Genomic DNA, 22,642 nt, shown 5'->3' on the forward strand with positions numbered 1-22,642 from the left:
ATTCTAGGCAGTGCAGGTTAATTTTGAATATTTTTTTTTAAATTGTTGAATGAGGAGTGTCAAAATGACAGTTCAAAATTTTGGACGCCTAATACGGACCACGCCTGAAGAATTTCAAAATAAACATATTTTTATGTTTCAAAACATCATATTTATCTACAGAAATGAACAAAAAAAAAGTATTTCAAGCATTTCCCTTTTCAGTGGCTGTAAGAAATGATGAAAATGAGTAAAAAAATGAATATCACAGGTGGTCCATATTAGCACACCCCATTAAAAAAAACTTTGCACCAAAAATTTCTGTTCATACCCTCATTTTTAGCAAAAACTGATCACTCCAGCAGAAACTAAGTCCTTTTTTGATATTATAAACGTCAACATTTAGAAAATTACACCACATACTTATATATTTTAATAACCGTTGAAAACACATTAAAAAATTTCAGTGTCTCAAAACAGTTTTTTGTAAATTTCCCATAAAGTTTTGACTTTACAGTTGTAATTTTTGTCTCATTCCTTTTTTTGGTGAGAAATACATAGGAAAACATTTTTTTCCTGACAGATTGCGCTAATTACTGATAAGAATGGGTACTGGTCCATAATAATATTGGTGCCCTTACCCTTAAGTACAGTATGCTCTTGATAACTCGAAATCCATGGTGAATGGTCATTCAAATGGTTCATAGAGGTTTTCGAGGTAATCAGTGTTTCAAGTTATGCAGGTTAGATTTTGAGAGCATTTGAGTTATAGAGGTCTTACGAAATGAATGTACTGGGAGATTTGTAAGTGCATAAAAGATCCATCTTGTGGGGGAGTGTCCGCACCCTCTTGTTTCCGAAGTGTAGAGAAACACTGAGAAAACCAGAGAGTTTACCAGCCTTATCTTCAGAGTCTTGCTCACTGCTGTGTCTGACCATATCTTCTTTAGACGAGACATGGCGCTTCTTGTGATCTGCACTCTGCTTCTTATCTCGGCTTCACTACCTCCTTTGTTATCCACAATGGATCCCAGGAATACAAACTGACTCACAACTTTGATGCCCTCAATTTCCTATATTTCAGGTGAGTTGTTCTCAGGCCAATTCACAATCATGATCTTTGTCTTTGCTTTTATTAGCAAAAAAAAAACATAAAAATAAAAAAATTAAAAAAAAAGTTGAAAAAAGACAAAAGAGTCAAAAAAGTAGAAACAAACAAAAAAATGGTAGATAAATAAAAAAAATAAAAAAACATTAAAATAAAAAAATGAAAAAAAAAGAAAAGCAAGAGTATAAAAACAAAAAAAAATTGAAATAAGAGTAAAAAAAGCAAAAAAACAAAGAATAGTAACTAAAAAACGAAATAAGTAAAGAACAAAAATTCAAAACCAGAACAACAAACAAAACAAAATAAAATGAAAAATACAAGAACAACCAAATGAAAAAATCAAAGAATTTCAAAAATCTGAAAAAATAGATAAAAATCACAAATGGTTTTGAAAAAAGTAAAAAATAAGATTTTTTTAAAACTACAGAAATTAAAAATTGCAAACAATTTAAAAAATACAGTAATTTTGTAAAAAAAAATTGGAAACTCAAACTATAATTCTTGGTACCTAATATACAAAAATATTTAAGAAACTAAAAATCTCAAAAAAATGTTGAAAACAACAAAAATGGAGAACATGATTGTACCAACTTACTCCTGTACAACAATGACCATGTTAATTTTGATGTAAATGTTGACCCATCCACATCCGTCACTTTTGGATGCCACATGTCAATGTCAATTTTGACTCTGTGTCGAGCCAATTGTTGATGTAATTGTCGACCAGTGTTGATCAGCATTTATGTTGACAATTGGCTCAACACAGGGTCAAAATTTACATCCACATGTGGCATCCAAATGTGACGGATGTGGATTGATCGACATTGGCATCAAAATTTACATCGACCTCCAGTTACGCTAAATGTAAAATTTTAGTTTCAAAATTGAAAATATTTTTCCAAAAATGAGTTTCTGTTACACTCTTAGGTGGCCATTGCTTGTGCTGAAAGCAGCATCGACGCAGAGGCCACCTCCGAGAAGTACAGACAGAAAGTCCATACAATTCAGTAGCTGAACATTAAACCCTTTATATTGAAAGGTGCAATAACTTATCTAAGAGTACTAAACTGATACATTTTCATGTCGACAATGTGTTGATGTTAATGTTGATGTGAAATTTGACATCAACAAATACATCCACCATATCAATGTAATTTTTCAAATTTGAGAAATCTTTGAAACTTTGGTCGATCTTGGTGTTGATATTGTGTTTGTGGATGATTGACTTTTCACATTGACATAACATCGACAACTCCAAATTATAGAAAAGTGAATAATTGTATCAATGTTATTAAAAATTTGTTTCTCTCTTTATTTAAGATAATATTTTTAAATGTTTGCTGAACTTTCAAACACTAAAACAGAAATTTTAATTCTGAAAAATTGGTTGACATAGACATGTTGAGATGGCATGTCGAAGTGTCAGAAATAATGAGAAAATTTTGAAAATTTTCATTAACCAGGCTTCTTTATACAGACAGAAGATTCCTATTAAATAACTTATTGGTCACTTTTCCATCATTATGATGTTGGAAAAAATGTAGTTGATGTAAATGTCCACGTCGACAATTGTTGCACGTGCTGTGATTTGAATGCAGAACATAATTTTTGTTCAAAGATTTCAAATACTTAAAGAGTTCTTTTGCCATTAAAAAACTCCAAAAATACTTACTTGAACAATTGCTTACAAAAAAAATTGAAAACTGTGTTTTTGGATACAACGTACAAATTTTTTCAAAGTGTGATTTTATTTCAAAAAGGATATAGCAATAGTTTTGAAGGCGCAGTAAAAAAAATTCATAAAATTGTTCTTTTATTGAATGTATTCTTTAATTTGGGCATAAACAAAAACAAATCGTCTCAAATACCTACAATTCAAAATAAGTATTATTTTAATGACGAACGTGACAAAACATTTTTTCTTCAAAGAATATTAAATTAATACCAACATAGATAGGTAGTTAGGTACCTATACACTCGTAAATTCGTAAATAAGTATATCTATTCAATTCAATAGATCACGATCCCTATAAATACATCACAACCATTTACTAAACTGTGTACCACTTCATTATTCCATACGATAAAAATTCCTACTCTTCGGTATTTTTCTTCTTTTTATCTGTGTGGGTTTTCCTGCCGGGAATAAGTTTTTATCACTCATTCAGAAACATTTATCCTCCAAAGATGTATCATTGACATTTAGGCGGATTTTCGCCGAGCCAGTTCCGCGCACGTCGCAGGGAATTCCTCAGCCTACACGGCGCCAAGGTTTTCTTCGATATTCATACTTTGTGATTGATGTTAACTTGTCAACGAGTATATACTCTTACAAATAGATTGTACGTATACGAATTCAAACTCGATACATTGTAGGCTCCATTATTAGAAATACCATAGATAGAAGGATTCCCCATAAACACAATGTGAAGCTTACCTATACCTATACCTATGTCTTTATCATTACATATTATGCATAATATGAACACCTAGCTAAACATCGATTATACGTCTATGTATATTTTCAATCACGATGTCACTGAAGCAGAGCTGTATACCTAGATTTTCGCATAAATAATCGCGACAAATACCTACTCTGGCAAAAGACAAGAGTGTGCGATGGCGCTGGCAACCGGCGTTAGCAAGGTGTTCAAATGGATACCTACTTATTTACCTACTAATTGCATAATGATATTATTATTATTATTATAACTATGAACGTAGTACACTACATATGTAAATCATTACAATACGAATACCCTGAATCTAACTTCGAATTGTGTGTTCATTTTGTGTACAGGCAAACGATATGCTTTCACCGAGAAACAACGATATGACGGTTGGTTTAATAACTTAGCACATCCGGATTGGGGTACCGTTGGTAAGTAATTGAATCGACTACCTATATTATAAGTTATTATATTATTATGTGTAGTTAATAATAAAAGTGCAATTATAAACATTACATGTATAGGTATACGTATAAATACCTTAATAAGACATAATACGTACATCGATCATAAAAGAAATGAAAAAAAATATCGCGATTTGTTCAATGTTCATCTGTTAACATACGTAAGTGTATGTACGTCTACGTATGTAAACTTGGGTACCTTACCTATTCGTAAAGGTAGACAATAGACATACCGATGCCAGGTACTTTTTTAACCCATTAATTATTACGTCTGCCAAGTACATCAATTATTATCAATAATACGAGCAATAAAATAAAAATCAATAAAATCGACATAGTATATAGACTATCGTAATTATACCGTCTAATTGGACTATTATTTTTCAATCAATTATGTACCTACGATCGGTGTTTTTTTAATGTATACCGAAGCAGTAGTTCGCCTTGCCTTATTATTACCTACATATTACATATTACATTTTTTTTGACGAGTATAGAAAAAACATATTGGAATGAAAAAAATTGCAATAAAATTGTTCGCTGTGTGTTCAAACTGCCGACTTGATTACGTATGCGACGATGTGGTTTATTTATTTTTTTCAATTTTGGAGTTGTCGATGACTGATTGTTTATGTGAGGTACAGGGTGTTCAAAAAATTCATATTTTTGAAAAATTTTAAAATTTTTGTTTCAGGTTTTTGAAAATGGTTAAAATGGTTTTCATCAGTAGGATAAAGTTGTATTTTTATTAAATAGTAATCAATAATCATGAAAAAAATGCAAAACTGCCAAAAAAAAATTAAAAATAAAGTTTCGTTCACTTGATTTAACCAAACATGAAAAGGTAGGAATGCCAAAATTCAAACAAGAAATAATTACTATACAATAGGAAAAAAATAGCTCGTCAACCTAACCTAACTAAATGTAGTCATAAATCTCTGAAAATTTAGAATTGGAATTGTCAAAATTGTGAAAATGATGATGTGGGGAATCAAAATCACGTACTTATCTCCCCTCCCCCCACTCAATTCAGGGATGAACCGAAGTAGTTTTTCAAGGGGATTCTTTATGAGCTTAAAGGCAATGTAAAATATTTTTAATTTTTAGTTTTCAACTTTGAAAAAGACGAACGAATTGAGATTCAAGCAAAACAAGGGCAAAAGATTGAAAATTTAAACATAAAATTAAAAAAGTACATTTTTTATGTGAGAAGTTAGGTCTTTTCTGTTTAGCTTCAAAATTTTTGAATTAGAATTTATTTTGTTGTGGAAATTGTAATTGTGAGGCAGAAGATCAAAAAGGCTTGAGTGAAGTGAGGGCAAAAGGTTAGAAAATTCCTATCTCGAGAGGTAAAAAAGCTGCATTTTCTGTGTTTTTCAAGAGAGGGTTTAGTCTAATAATTTTTGGCTTCAAAATTTTAGAATTTGAAATATTATGTTTTTTTTTTAGAAATTTCTATTTTGGAACTGAAAATTGAAAATTTGTATTTCAAGAAGTAAAAAAACAATACTTTTATGTAAATTTTCAAGTACGGGAGACATTCGTTAAACCCCACAGGAGAAGTAAAAGGATGGGTCAGCCCCCTATTTTTCATGATTTTGTTATCTGGTCGTTTTTGCGGCCCCCTGTCCCCTTTGGTTTCGTCCCTATCAACTACCTTATTCGTGATTCTTTGCAGTATAGGATAGGTGTATATAGGTATCGCTGAATTCAAATCGGTCACATAATTTTCTAAATCATATCACAAAACCCTCGTCCTAGTTTATAACGCTGCAGGAATAATTTACAAAAATATATCGACGATTTCATCACCCTTTCTCAGTACAAATTCAAGGTGGCGAGCGACGACGACGTTCGTTATATAAAATTCGTGCACCTCTGGTAGGAGGATCTAGATCTTGACATTTTACCAAATGCGACCGTCGATCTCAAGATTATACCTACATAGAACAATAACGGCCATATCTTTAAGGATCCATAGGCTAATATACGTCGAATATCCTCAAACAAATTATTAAAATGTAAAACTAATTACTCTTAAACACGCTATATAGGTATACGAAAAAATGAAATAATAACCACCGTAGGTTCAAGGAGGAATACTGCTTACCTACGAAGATTTAATGCACCCTCCCACGGAAATTAATATATTAATTTAAAATATTGATAATTATTATCCGCTTCATCGCGTAGTACGAGTAGATATACGAGTATCAGAGTTGTCGATATAATTACCTGTAGATACCTGTCGATATTATGTAAAAATAGATTATTTTTTAAAACGGTTTATTTGTCAAGGATTTTTCGGGTTGATCATCTCTCTTTGCACGTAATATACGTGTGTTGAACAGCCGCATTCCATAAGTAGGTATATGTACCTGTACCTGATATTTAAGGTAGGCCTGCGCCCTGCGCTCTGCACCGTGCTGGAGCTTTTCATGCTGCGTAAAATTACAATTCGTCGGTGTTATCTCCTTGAGAACTGATTTCATTAATGATTTTGATCGACGGTGAATTAATTCAAACTTAGGACTCCGGTAGCTAGAGCAACAGCTACGTAGTACGTACGATGATGTTATGTAACCACAAAAGTTGGGTTTACTGGTACTCACTGATACAGTGTGGTACAGAAATCCTGCTTGGTTTAGATAATTTTCGAGTGCGGGAAAACAGGAAAATTGCTTTTAATAAAATTGTGCTCTCGATGATGATATAATGATGAAGAAGATGAAGAAGATGAAGATGAGGACTTGAATACAATAATTCTGAATTTTCAAATTTCATACTCACGAGCTGTCCCAAAAAATCTGCACCATGACTTTTCTCAAAAAATGCTGATCTAGTGTTGAAAACTGCCATTTGAAAAGGTCATAATGCTACCTTTATTATTAGCTTGAGCTTCCCTAGAATAAAGAAAAAATGAGACTTATAGGTACAGGACCAATCACAAAATCCTTTTTCGTATCCCAGGAGTCCAAATCCAATTGATAAAGACCTAATTCGCATGTCTAATAATTTTTGAAATATTAAAATTTAAGGCGATAACCCGACAAACCACCTCGACACAATATCGAGAAAAAAAAGGGTCGAGTTGACTCAAATTTTGAGTTGAGTTTGGCCCAATTTGTTTCCTTTTCATCAGTTTTTTCGGCATAAAATCGACCTATTCTCGAACATTATCGGTATAAAATTGACCCAAATTTACCATCAAGCATATTTCATATTGAGCATCGCCACATATTTTGTGTCGATAATTTGAAGAGTGTGTGTAGTTTTTCAGTTGATTTTTCAACACTTTTTTGTGATTTGATGCAAAATTGACTCAATATCTGTGTCGATGGTTTTGAGTACATTCTATCGACACATTTTTCTGATCAATTTTGTGTCGAGCTTATGAAAAACGACCTTAAATCTTCAGAAAATTGCTCTTCATATTCTAGTGCATATTAATGCAAATACATAATATTATATTGTGAATTGATATTTAAAATGATTTGATGGGGAAAATCCCTGCACCTCGACTCTTTTTCGACTCAAAAATTGGATCTAGATGACCCCTGAGAGCGAAATGTTATAACACTTCTTTTCTCCAACATTGAAGTTTTTTGAAAAACTACTTATAGTTTTTGCTACACACTTTATCTGTGAGTAGTAAATTGATGTCAGTGATGAATAATTGATGTCTATTTTTTATCAATTTTGGAATCATAAAATTTTGAAGCGATTTTCATACTATTTTCATTTCTCAGCAAAAATGAGTCAAAATCAACTCCAACTTCAATAAGCAGAAAAAATTTTATATTTTTAAGGAAAAAATTGATGAATATTTTGTGTCAAGTTTTGACTATTTTCAATTTATCAAAAAATCGATGAAAAATTGATTCAAATTTTGAAGCTTAAAAAAACAATTGACTACAACAGCACAAATATGCATTAATTTTTAATTAATTTTCACGCCATTTTCATTTCTAAGTGATAATTGGCTTAAAATCAACTTCAACTTTTATGTGCTAAATTAATGTCTATTTTCAAGGCAAAATCGATAGATATTTCAAATCAAGTTTTCATAGTCTTATCATTTTGACAAAAAATTGATGAAAAATAGATCCAACTTATGATTTAAAAAGTAATCAATTTTACTACCATTTTGCAACAATTTTGAATCAATTTTTGACATATTTTAATTTGAGCAAAAAATTGGTAAAAAATCGATCCAACATTGAAATTCAAAAAAAGGCATCGATTACGATATCACAAATTTAGAACAATTTTTAATCAATTTTCACATCATTTTCATGACTTGGTAAAAATCGTCCTATATTTGACTTCAACTTTTATATGCATAGGTAATTGATGTCTATAGAGAAAGAAAAATCAACAAATATTTGCAGTCAAGTTTAGGTCTTCATCAAGAAATCGACCTAAAATCGATTTGAATTTTCATCTTGAAATCGTTGTCAATTAATGTACTCCAATAGAGGAAGATTTGGGATCAAGTTTTCATCAATCTTACTTTTTGTTTAAAATTGTTGAAAACTATCAGTCGATTATTTGTATATTTTTTGTCGATTCTCAAAATCGTCAAAAAAATGATCAAAAATATCCGCCGATTTCTACTCGATCAAAACTCGACCTCAAACTGAAAGTCGAGATGGTTTGTCGGGAAGTTCACTAAAAGAATGATTGTGTTGACAATTTTTTCGGAAAAGCAAAAAGATTTGAAAAATACATCTATTGAAATTTTAAGAAAATCAAAGACCAAAGATGGGAATTTCAAAATTACAAAGACAATTCAAAAATAAATTGAGTAAGTAATAAACAAAAAAATGCAAAAATTTGAGAGGAAAAATATTCAAAAAAAAGATGGCATGAGAACATTTTTTTTTTATCAACTACCTATGGTCAATTAAGTATCATTAGATACCTTACAACAATAAACGATTTATTTTATTTTTTATTTTTTTAAATAAATGAAAATAGCTTAGGTACTATTATTATGCTTGAATTAATTCAGTAAAAGTATTTCTTAGCAGGTAGGGCATTTAAACTCTAATAGGTAATAAATAGGTGCTTATATAATTATTAGGGCTAGGATTTTTAAGCGTTATCAAACACGTTTTAAGCGCTATAAAAAAGCATTAAAAATGTAAGAAAAAAGCAAAAAAAAGCGCTATCAAATCCGACCATGATACATATCAAAATGAAGGTTTTTTCAAACCCAGCAAGATACCTTCCTTAAATATATGTACAACATGAACCAAAATGAACGAAAAGAAGAAAATGAAAAAAAAAGGAAAAAACTGAAACTAAAAATTAGAAAAAAAATGAAATAAAATAAAAATTGAAAAATGAAAACTGAATCTTTTATTTTTCAGTTTTTTCTCCCTTGTTTTTTTAAACTGATCTTTTTTCAAAAATTATTTATTTTTTTCAAAAATGTGCAAAAGTTGATAAATTTTTGTATTTTGGGAACTAATTTCTTCAATTTTACCAATTTTTTACCAAAAAAAAGCGCTAACAACGAAAAAAAGCCCCAAAAAAGCAAAATTTCTGCCTTTTTGGCCCAAAATAAGCATTTAAAAGCATTTACACCCAAAAAAAGCAAAAAAAAGCACTATCAACTTTCACCATTCGCCTCAGAATGGAATGAAACGCAAAGAAAATATATTTATGCCGTATAGGGTGTTGCTACAAAAAAAAAGCATTATCATAAAAATCCTAGCCCTAATAATTATCAAAAAAATGTACGTATATATTGGTTAAATTAAAATAGAATGATGGAATTTGGATCTTGACTCACAATTCTACAAAAACCCTCCTGATTGGGAAGTCCCCACCAAAGATACGCACTCTGGTGGAGTTGTCGTGAATTGTCCCATCTAGGATAGCCACTCGATTGTCTTATGGGATCTTGCCCAATTTCTTAGTTTTTCTTGAATAATTTTTGAATGGTTAATGCTACAGATTTGAATTAAAAATCAGCTTGTAGAGGAAAGAAAGTAGATCATTTTTCATTCTTCAAACACCTATGTGCTGGATCAAAATTTTGATTTATTTTAATTTAAATGTAAAAAAATTTCAACCTTGAAACTTTGAACTTTAATAAATCGAAAATTTGATCGAGCACATAGGTGTTTGAAACATGAAAAATGATCTACTCTTTCTCCTCTACAACCTCGTTTTTCCCCCAGAGCTCTAGCGCTTTTCGATCAAAAGTTGTGAAAGTTCAAAGCTTTGAGCTTTAGAAACTTTTGAACGGTAACTGCTAGCGCTTTCGATAAAAAACCATTTGAAAGGTGATGAAATTCTGAACATTTTGGTATATTAAAGTACCTATGTATCCACTCAAAATTTTGCGTAATTTCAATTTAAAGTTGACATTTTAAAAAATCTGTCGATAAACATGTTTAAAAAATCGCCATTTCTGTACGAAACTCGAAGAAAAATATACTAATCGATAGGAAATTTCATCCTCTTCAATATATGTTCTGACAAAAATTTTCCTTGAAAATGTTGTATCATCCTATGTTGCCTACAGTAGCGTGCAAATTAGTTTGGGACAGCAGCAAAATCACAACATTACACCATTTTTCAAAAGCTCGCTACAACAATACCGCTAACAATTTTGAAAAAAAAATTACTAATTTTCCGCATTTACCGGACGAACCGTACGTCCTAGCAAAAATCTGATGACATTATGCTGAAAGAGAATTAAATTCTCTACAATTTCGATACTGTGAAATTTTCGTAGGACGCTCGGTTTCCAAACTGCACGCCTTTAAAGTTTCAGTAAAAAACTGTTGCTGCAATTTTTTTTACTAGAAAAACCAACGTTTGCACGCTACTGTAGTTTTTCGCATTTACCGGACGAACCGTACGTCCTAGCCAAAATCTGATGGAATTATGCTGAAAGAGAATTAAATTCTCTACAATTTCGTTCCTGTGAAATTTGCGTAGGACGCTCTGTTTAAAAACTGCACGTCTTTGAAGTTTTAGTTTAAAAAAGTTAGTTTTTTTACTAAAAAAAAGTTGCAGCAACGTTTTTTACTCAAACTTTAAAGGTGTACAGTTTTGAAACCGAGCGTCCTACGAAAATTTTTTAGAAACGAAATTGTAGAGAATTTAATTCTCTTTCAGCATAATGCCATCAGATCAGATTTTTGCTAGGACGTAAGGTTCGTCCGGTAAATGCGGAAAACTGAAAGACTGAAAATTTTCTGATTTTTATTTCAGTGAGCTTTTATGAGCTTTTAGAAACTTATTTTTTTGGTTGTAACACATCAAAATTTTCGTAAAGGATAGGTCTTTCACCCCCTGTAATTTTTTTTTCAAAATTGTTAGCGGTATTGTTGTAGCGAGCTGTTGAAAAATGGTGTAATGTTGTGATTTTGCTGCTGTCCCAAACTACATAATTTGCACGCTACTGTACATCCAAAATCTGAGCAGATCTTCGAGCTACGACATTCAATTTTGCCTATTAGAATTAGAAGATTAATAAAAAATTCATTCGAAACACCCCGAATAAATTTTACCAAGAAATGAACACCTGTTTTATGATTTTACGATTAAATCGTCATTTAATAGTCAAATGTTTATTTTTAGCGATCGTATCCCGAGTATCCAAAAAAATTGTACCAATGCCAAAAAGAATGTATACCTTCCTAAACATCTATGAAGAAAAAAAAACTCTCGTTTTCTATCACTACCGGACTCGTTAATAACCAGTCCGAAAATATCTATGGTTATGGTTTCAACTTCGACAAAGCAAGAAACACGTTGTCGGTCATCCTTTCAGGTATATCTTTGTAACGATCAGTTGCGGTCGGTACTTCGCATAAGATAGGTAATTCTACCTAGGCTACCGAATTACGATTAATTTCGCGAAAACCGTTCAATATTTTACCCTTGAAAACGTTAATTTTTTTCATACGTAAGTAAGTAGGTACCTACCTACAATGTTTCTGATGAAAATGATGAAAAAATGACGTTTGACGAACCTCCACCTCCACGGTCAACACTGTGCCAGCGCCATGCCATCGTAATCATTCCATAATTATGACGAGCGTGGAGAATGTGTCGCAATCGCGAGACCTTCTTTTTCGTATATTGAATGGATAAACGCGATTACCAATGAGTGACGAATATAGAGGATTTTTTTCACTTTTAAAGGTTTAGGTCAAAGTTAGATCGCTTTATGAATAACAGATCCGATCAATGAGATAATATGATTACACGGCGTCGTGTACATTTTAGGAAGAACGTTCTTTTAGTGGTACTGAATCCGTGAGTCATCAACGAGATCCGATCGACGATCGTTAGCTGTGCATCCGCATACTTTACAGAGGCGTTATCGTAATCTTTCGACGGATCGGCTTCGGTTACACGGTAAATCAATTCTCGAAACGCATGATTTTTCTTCTCCTCGTCCAATGCATATAGCCAGCTAGGTAGTATAGGTATACTTTTTTTTTTTTTTGCAAAATAACCAAAGAGCAGTCAATATACGTGCGTTTGTGTGTTCTGCCAAAGGGTATAGGTTCTTTCTTATTCGTCGAGAGAACAGAAAAAATTTCTTGTTTGAAAACTAGACCGAGTCTTTAACCGGATCTTCATTTTAATTAATCTACCTGTCCACGTCGGTCGTCGCAGATATTTATAGTGTTTGGCCAATTCTGTGTATTTCTCGAATCAATGCGTGCCTATATTTATCTGCAGCGATTGCGAACGCTCGAATAGGCTCTGCGGGTAGCTCACGGTAATTGGTCGAGAGTTTTTATTTTTATAAACAGTCGTGGAAAATTTCCTCTTTATAGGTATACTGTTCATAAGGTATAAAATATTGGTATAAATACAACAGTTCCGGTGGTCAAGGTTCTTTGTTTCTCTTCGCCCCTTCGCCACATTTTCAGCTCCCTCAACTCTCTCTCCAAATGCAGTGAAAATTAAGAAGCGAAGAGAGCTGGCACAAAGACTCGCGTTCGAAAAATAAATTGGTATTTTTTATGTACAAAGCATCCCTGAGGATGAATTAGTGAGAACTGACTTGTCAGTCATCCTACACATTTTCATAATTTTTCAAATCGCGAGGCTGGAGGATAACGTCGTCTGGGGTTTATTGAAAAAAGGAACGATGCTTTTCAAGCCTGATTTTCTCGAGGGATTGACAAGTCACAATCCCCAAAAGACAGTCAGGCACATCTAAGGCATTTTACGGATCTACGTACCAAATTTCAGCCCCCTAGATCAATTTGGGAAAGCTTTTAAGCAATGACACAAAATCAAAAAACATTGAAAAGGGCCGGCAGATGCACTTTTTTGTAGATATTGCGGAAATTCATTCCAGATGTATTTCCTTGGCGTAGAGGTTTCTATGAACGTTTAAATAAGTATGGTAAAAAATTGTCTCAAAAAATAATCTTTCTTTAAAATGTTATCATCTTATACACAGATGATGCAAACGGTTTCGGAAAAAATCAAATAAGTACATAAGTTACTGGATGATCGAGTTTTGGTATTGTTGGCATCACCTTAGCAAAATAGAAACGTGTTGATAATTTTGTTGAAAAAACTGGACACTGCATTTTCCAAAAAGAAAAAAAAAGGTACTTTTACTTAACTTTTACAAATTATTTATGAAATTCCTTATCAAAAACTAATTTTTGTTAAACCAAAAGTTATTCTTGAATAATTTTAAGTTCATTTTTTGATGCATCAACGTCATTTTTCTTACTTCAATTTTTAAAACGTTGTTGGATCAGAATGAGAATTTTGGAAAGAAGGAGGGGATTTTACAACTTGGTTTTATAATTTTGAAAATTGGCACACCTGTTCAAATTGTCCGGCGTCACCACTGAAACTGGACCTCTCTACAGTTTGGGCAAAATTCAAGGATCTTTTTTTGGCAAAAAAAGACAGAATTTTTATTTGGGAATTTTGAAAAAAATGACTTCTTAGACAGATTACGCTAGAATCAGAGGTACTTTTTGAATGTTTCAGCAAAAAAGCAGGAATTTCTCAGCAATATTAGCAAATTTAGATTTTTTGACAATTATGACAAAAAATGAGACTTTTAGACAAATTTGACAAATAAACAGCAATTTGACATTGGCAAAAATGGAACTTTTTGTGGTAAGTTGGACAAAAATGATAACTTTTTGGCAATTTTGGCCTACAAAATTTGATCTTGTATTTTCAATTTTTGAAGAAATTGAGACTTTTTGCCAGTTTTGGCAAAAAAAAAATGAGATTTTTGAACAATTTTGGGGAAAATGTGGCATTCTAACACTTCTGAAATTTCTTTGTCAACATCGACCAATGTTCTAATTTTTTAAATCTAGACCCATGTAAAATCATGTCGATACTTTGGTCAAGGTCACTGATGATCTCATCAGTGCTCTGCAGAAAATATCTGAATTCTGCGACATTCTCAATTTCTTTATTGTCAATATGGATTTTCACCTTTTCAGTGTTTGTTTATGAGAATTTCATCACTTTTGTCTTTTTGGCATTTATCTTCATTCCAAGTTTTCTTTCCTGCTTGGTTTATTTTATCATCATCCGGAGCTGCATCTTAGCCTCATATTCCACCAACACCACTTTATCATCCGCATATAGCTTATGTCTGAATCTAAAATTCGTTTTTCATTGATCTTCAGACCTATGTTCTTTATTTTTGCTTTCAGCATAATCTCGTCAGCATACGATATATCTTCACCTGACGGGCAATGGCGATTACGTTGAGAAAAAAATCTCTGATATACCCGGAACAGTTTGTTGAGTCCAGATTGGACATCAGCTAATTTTGTGTATCTTTGGTGGTTTACTTTTACTGCACTCAGATGCAAATTTTCCATTTTAGGGAATTCCAGAGCCTTATCAGTGACGCGCAAAGTCAATTTTTTTCTGGACGTATTTGCTGTTGCGTGTAAGGTGAATTCAACTCATAGAATTAGTAGTAGGTCCCTATTGAAGAAAAATCAAAGACATTTGTCTGGACTTATGAGACACGCTTTACAGCCAAGTATTTTTGCATAACACACTCAGTATCGCTTTTTAATGCATCTGAGATACAGTTTTCAATGATAAACACGTCCAATATGCCTTCCTATAAATGAACCAGCAGTAGCAATATCTCAATTCTCAATACACAAGTTGACAGATCCATATTAATGAACTATAGATAAACCGAATCCAGAAGTGGAATCATGAGAAATGCCAGTGACTTCATGTTAGCTGGTCACCAGCCACCGGTCACCAGCATCGATCGATAGGTACCCATACACTTAATAAAATGCAAATTACAATGTCCATATTGGCAATACAATTTGCACTCGCGAGCTGACTATATAATTTACGAATTTGCATTCTACAACGTAGGGTAATATGTATAAAACTACCTCAGGCATTTGATTTATATTAGCCACAAACATGGATATTTTGATAACCTAATTATTAACATTGGTTCCTAGCACGTCAACTCAACCGGAAACAGCAAATATGTATAACGACCGACAAGGAGTCCTTCCAAAATAAATCCTTGATTGGTTAATCCATTTCTAAAAAGCACATTGTGACAGATCGCGCAGCAATGACATTACGGACAGTTTAATTAATAATACGGGCGTTATGGAAATGCACCTCGGGCTAGCCCAGGTTCCCATCATAGATAGAGAGGTGTAGGTAGATGGAGAGAATTTCAAATAAGATTGACTGCATTTCATTTCATTTCATATGTTGTATAGGTGAGTAGAGTACACTGTACTGTGGATTTATAATTTTTTCCACAACGCTGAGGGCCCCGTCGGTCACATACGAATTATTTGTTATAACTGTCTGCGGTACCTACATATAACTATACTGCAGAATGGTACCGGTTTCGAAAAATATCTATCTTCGGGGCATAGGATTAAAGAAGCTTGAATGCGAAGGTTACTCGCCTGTCTATGACGCGGTGTATTATTTAATATGTAACACTTATGAAATTGGTCAAGCTTCGTAATAACATTACTAAAAAGTGTAAAGGTTGAATTATAGTGGTGTAAGAATTGGCGCACTGTACGAAATTAATACTCGTTTGGTCGGATGTCAGATCGATATGGTTGATGGGTACCTCTCGCTTCTGCTCTCCTCTCACTCACTCGCGTCATCAACTTGTCTGAAATTCTTTGTATACGAAAATCATCGCAGAACATTTCACACTTCATAAATAATTGTAGGCAGGTAAAGGTATCTGCAATGAAAAGCCAAACTCATATTAATCCCTCGAGTTGCCTATCAACATATCCACAGGTATAGGTGATAGGTACAGTATGCAGATTGTTGTGTAGGTACATACGTGCATAGGGAGAATTCGTGATGGACGGATATGCAGAGTGATAAAAAGCATTGCGCATATCATATGCTATCTCCAACATCCCTGGTATTGTAACATACCGACACAACAACAACAACGTCAACCTTGAACCACTTCATTATTGATGGTTGGAAGGTCTTATTTCCGAGCATTGAACAAATCTTAAAAGCATATCGAACAAGTTCAAATGAAATGAATTAGTCAACGAGTTCGTCGAAATCGATTATCAATCATGGTCCGAACGTAATGCAAGTACCACCCCGAAGGGATGCTGGATCAATACATATTGGGTGCTAAGCGATATGCTTATAAGTCGATTAGTGAATCATTTCCGAAAAATTTTAATCAGATTGGTCATTATGATGTGGTGCTAATAAAGTTTAAGTAATTACTACTTGTCATGTTCAAGTTTCTCAATAAGATGAGATTTACGATTCCATTGAGCGGATTGGAATTTATTTAAATTTTCTTCGAATGTGACATTGGCCTTTGTGAAATCATCGGTCGGTCGAAAATTAGTCCAATTAAACCACCTGGTTGAATATTTCTCTCAGTTTTTCCATAAATTCCTGAATTCTCTGCTCATTCCATTTGTCAAAAATTTGAAATTAAGTAACAAGAAATTCTTTATTTTTAGAAAATTAGTTATGGACATATTTTTTCCGCAGCTTTCGTAATTGAGGTATTTTGGGTCAAATTCTGAAATTTTACTCTTCGAATAAACGTTCAAATTTATGTTTTCACGATTTCAAGGAAGAACCTAAACTCTTAGAATTTGAATTGACCCAAAAAAAGCTCAATTATGAAAGTTACAGGAAAAATCATATGAAAAATTATCGAGCATTTGCTAGAGTGTTTCAAATGTAAATTATTCAATTTATTTGAAAAAATATGCATAAACGCCTTTTTTAGGGGTGCCCAAAGTGGGGGCTCTAAAAAGGGTTCGAACGAATAATATAAGAGAGAGCTTGATTAAACTTTTTCATCCAGATAATTGAATATATACCTCAAAACGTTACGTTTGGGGTAAATCGCAGGTTTCTAGTTTTCCAGGGGTTCTCAAAATATCGAAATTACAAAAAATGGAAAAATTGGATTTTTGAGTACCTACCAGCCCAAAATTGTATTAAACTCAAAATTTGGTTGAATGGAGGTGTTTCAGATACTAGTAGACTGTAAAAAGCTTTTGAGGGAGGTTCAAAGGGATATAAATTCAAAGATTTCGAAATTTTCTAAAAAGTGACCCCCCCCCCCCACTGCTGCTCACAAGGGTCAAAATGGGAAAATCGCATCGCATAACGCTTATCGAATTCAAACAGATATTTTACGTTGCAAAAGTTTTTGAAAATAATACTCAGTGGTTCCTAAAATCCTTTTTAGTGTGCGTAGCACACTATTGGTTTCGCTTTGAGAAATTGAAATTTCAATTGCAATGAATGTTCTCTTAAGCTATCCAACCGTTTTTTGTACCTATTGGACACCATTTGAGAATCATTAAGGCGGAGGGTATAGATTTATTTTCATTCAATTCGGATGGGTAATTGCTGAGTAATTGCAATTTTAGTTCATTATTTTAATGCATAAATTCCTAAAAAATGGTAAAGGGGACTTGCAAAACACCTGCCGCTCATTGTACCCTGCTATACCCCCAGTCTATTCCATCACCAGCTGTGTTTCATTGTACCCTGTTACACCCCCGGTCTGTTAGCTGTAAATTCCAAGTGGGAGTGGTTTGGTGGGGCGTTTACCAAACAAATATATTATTTTAATGCCCTAACCCTCGTAGTGAATTCGTGGCTTAGTGGTTAGGGCATGTAGGTAGGAATAGGAAATTTAGGGACCCAGGTTCGAATCCCCGTGAGGTAAGTAGGTAGGTGGCGGATTTTTTGTAGGAAATATTGGATAGGTAAATGCTGCGGAGTAAGTACATGATGATGGTGCAAAAAAAACGGATTTTGAACCCTGTAACCCTCTCATTTTAATTTATAAAAATTAAGTTATGAAATATGATGATATTATTTTGCTAAATGAATTTTAATTTCATTTATTCCAATACTTTTTACCACCTATAGTGCCATAAGTATAGTAAAATTTAAAATTTACCTCAAGATGAGTAATTTTTACTTTTTTATGATATAAAAATTACCTTAAAATGAGTAATTTTTACACAACTTGGTTTATGTAATTTTTATTAAGTATCACGCTTTGGTAAAAATTATTAAAACAAAATGATTTTTACTATTGGTATAGCAAAATTTATTAAAGTGATACCTAATTTGTACTATAAGATACAGTAAAAATTATTATTGTAACTGAACAGTTGGAAATATTGAGTTTTAAAACAAATTTTATCATACTTATATTATGTATGTATTTTTGAATGGGATCCAGTTATTGTGCTAAATATGTACGTACAGTAAAAGCTCGTTATAACGCTCTTCAAGGGACTGGAGAAAAAGAGTGTTATAAGACGAAGCGCGTTATAACCAAAAGTCTCGTTTTAACGCTGATTAGCGTTATACCGCGAATTCTCGTTTAAAGCGAAAAAAGTGTTATAAAGAAAGTGAAAACGTGAACTTTATTTTGAATTTTAACAACTGTTCCAGTTGGAAATAAAAAAATCTGAAATATTAATTTGATTTTTAAGTCTACTGTAATAATATAGATAAATGATTTTTTGGCAACATTTTGCCATAAACGTTTATTTTTGCTTTTTTAAAAAGCAAAACTACAAAAATTGCAAAAAAAAACTGTTGTTGCGGCCAAAATTTTCAGAAAGTGATAACTTTTTACACATGAGTAAGCTTTTTTTCGCAAAAAATTGGGTTTTTGTTGTTAAAATTATGAAAAAAATGTGAATTTTCCTGAATTTTAGAGCGTTAAAACGCGATTTATAATCACTCATGAGCGTTATATCGCGATTAATTTTACATTGCTTTAAATGGGGATGTCAAGAGACCGGAAGAAATCCGCGTTATAACGAAATCAGCGTTATATCCGAAAGCGTTATAACGAGCTTTTACTGTAGTTAAAATTTTCTGTAAAAATTACTCATATTTTTTCGTGTAATTTAGAGGCAATGCGAATCCTGAACATATTTTATTAGATTTAACAATTTAAAATCAAAGGAAAATTCTGAAAATTGGTTTGAAATTTTATAAATTTGAAGACAAGTTGTAGATAATGTGAACTTGAAAATGATATGAGTTATTGTATGTAAATTGTAATATTTATTAAGATAATGAGAATTCTGAAAAATTAGAGCCAATGTGAATTCCAAAAATTAACTTAAGTATACGTTTTGCAATTTATGGACAATACAAAATTTGTATCTATTGTTCAATTTTCAAGTTCATTTAGTGAACTTGAAAATTGAATTTGAAATTTTGTAATTTGAAGACAATAAGAATTCTGAAAAATTATTCAAAATTTGGTCATTTAGAGGCAATGTGAATTCTAAAAATTGATTGGAAGTTTCCTAACTCAGCAGCAATGCAAAATTCTGAAAATTTATTGAAAACTTCATGAAATTGTAGCAATAGGGAATTTGGGAAATTAATTTAAAAATTTGTAAACTAGAAATTTCTTAATTTAGAAGCAATGCAAGCCTAGAAATTATTCTGAAATATTGTAATTTGGAAGATATGAAAACACTGAAAAACAATTATTATTTTGAAGCAATCAGAGTTTCGAAAATATTATTATTTCTCATCACTGTGACATGGTTGAGTCACTTATGCACTACCTAGATATGTAATCGCGGTTATAGCTGTAGAAAAGACAGCTAGCTACGCACACTTTGCAGCTAAGCTTTGCTTAGCTGTCTAGTTTTAAAATTTATTCACAACCTTGGGAACCCCTGGAGCTCAAAAAATAGTCATTGTGGATTAACTACCAACGGATTCGTATTTGGGACATTTTATTACAATATTTTAGAAGTGCTCGAGTCGATAACTGTCTGGGCCAAAAAAATGACCTGTGAATTTTGGAAAATCAAATATAGGTCAAAAATGGGGAAAAATTGAAATTTTACCAAATTGACCTGAAAAGCTGAAATTTGGGATGAACTGTATTTCCGACTTGACAAATAGATTGGAAACGGTTTCAAACGGTTTTGGGTGGTATTGGAGCCTCCAGCAGATTTTTGAAACTTGAAATCTTGTACCTACCTATAGGCGGTACATAGCCTTGAAGATGGAAATTTGAAATTCACGCTGCACTTCAATTTAAACACGTTATCAAGTCGACTGCTGGTGATTTTGAGTCATTTTGAAGCCTCAAGCGACTTTTTGAAATTTCCTGGAGTCTCCAGCAGATTTTTGAAACTTGAAATTTCCACATAACTTCATCAAATGAAGTTGGAAATTCGAAATTCAAGCTGCACTCCAACCTAAACACATTATAAAGTCGACTACTGGTGGTTTTCAAGTCATTTCGAAGCTTCCAGCAGATTTCTAGAAACTACAGTTTTTCAAAAAATGTCACAAAATCTGCCCGAATCGGATCAATTAACTTTAGAGAGTGAATTTTGGCTTTTTAACTTCATTTGATGAAACTTTGTGGAAATTTCAAGTTTCAAAAATCTACTGGAGGCTCCAGAACAGCTCAAAACGGGTTGAAACCGTTTCAAATCGATTTGGCAGGTCAAAAATAGAGTATATCTCAAATTTCAGCTTTCTAGGTTAATTTGGTAAAATTTTGATTTTTTTTCTCATTTTTGGTCTATAATTTGATTTTTAATAATACAACAAAAATCGAAAAATACACTTCGGCTCTTTAAATTTTGACTGGTGATAAATGTTTGCATGCTCTGTCGATCTAGCGTTGCCCAGTTCAAAAAATGTTGTGCGAGTCCTACGTTGGAAATCAAAATCTGCGATTTCGGCTGGCCTGTCAATCAAAATAGCCGCCATTTTGTTAATAAGGCCCCTTTTTTGGCAAGTTGGCTTTAAAATGTTCCTTAGGATGTCTCTTTCGAGAAAAAAGTCGTTCCAGAGGATTAGCGGTGAGGGAGGGGGGTTGGTGCAATTATTCTTACTGTCATATGCCGGACTATTTGGGTAAATTTCACTTTCATGCGATATCATGTTTTCAATTTAATCTTCCTAGATTTTACCGAATTGAAACCAGTACATCATTCTTGTCTTTCTAATCCATCGCACGATCTTCTCATCGAAAGAATTTTTCAAGATTCGATTACTATGCCGAAAAGAATTGAAAAAAAAAAATAAAGTCATAAATAAGATGAGATCTAAAGAGAGTTGGTACATTCAAGTACCTACCTAGATGTTTATTGTTACTGTAAATAAACAAAATTCTTCACCGAGAAAAATCCCAACACAAAACGCAAGTAAATAAAACTAGCCAAAATTGCGACGACACCATCTTCATAATTATTGGCAATGATTTGCTTATTTTATGTAATTTTTTTTCTCAAAATAAAACGAGGAACTTTTAATTGTTTTCTTATAACAAATATAATCGATGCAACGTAGGTAACCCCTAATATAGGTGGTATTTTGCGGTTCGCCATCCTTGTAATTTTCTAATTACTCGCTAGAACAACGGATACCTACCTGTAAAGCGATACCTACTACTTATTCAATTATTACTGCCGGGCCCAGGATACTATGATTTGGGAGCTATATTAGGATCACGATTTTCTGCAACAATATAATATGTAAAATGTAGCTTACAAGTTGCTTGTTAAAAATACGAGTACGATGGAAAATTACAAAATTTTTCGAATTTCTCGCTCGATTTGACAATTTAATCTGTTCACTAAAACGTAAAGACTATAGCGATTAATCATACAGCTCGTGTGTGTTTGTGGTACCTAGTTACTTGGCCAAGTCGTGACGAAGTCGTAATTATTTAACAATTTGAAGAAAATTATTTTCAAAGGCGAATCTGGTCTCGTTATTTTTTCTCACGTCAGACGATACGGATGCACCATTTTTTTTTTGTACAAAATTTGAGATGGAAATTTTTTGCTATACTGTACCTACCTTTAGATGTAGATCCTCAATTTTCTGTTAATTTAAACTAAAAATTTGCTCATCGTGATTTATTATTAGCTCGTGCTCGAGTAAATTTATCTATCGTCAGTTATACAAAGCTTCATTGGTAGATATTCGTGATCGAATCGAATACCTAATTGAGAACTCGGTCAAAATATTATATACCAACTATAATATAACACGAACCCAATAGGTAGGTAAAATGCGGTTCCTTCATAATGCATGAGAGGATGATTTGCACTTGAATATTAAACATCATTTTGACGCAA

At 32.6% G+C, this 22,642-nt stretch overlaps 1 protein-coding gene across 1 annotated transcript in view; it reads left to right on the top strand.

Moving 5' to 3' along the window:
- Positions 1-22,642, top strand: part of Duox (dual oxidase) — a 79,655-nt gene that overhangs the window by 42,059 nt on the left and 14,954 nt on the right. Inside the window, exon 2 of the mRNA XM_065346201.1 lies at positions 3,888-3,968. Within this exon, the coding sequence (XP_065202273.1) occupies positions 3,888-3,968 (81 nt within the window). The remainder of the gene's footprint in view (positions 1-3,887; positions 3,969-22,642) is intronic.

This window comes from Planococcus citri, chromosome 1, assembly GCF_950023065.1.
Source record: "Planococcus citri chromosome 1, ihPlaCitr1.1, whole genome shotgun sequence".
Classification (NCBI taxonomy): Eukaryota; Metazoa; Arthropoda; class Insecta; order Hemiptera; family Pseudococcidae; genus Planococcus; species Planococcus citri.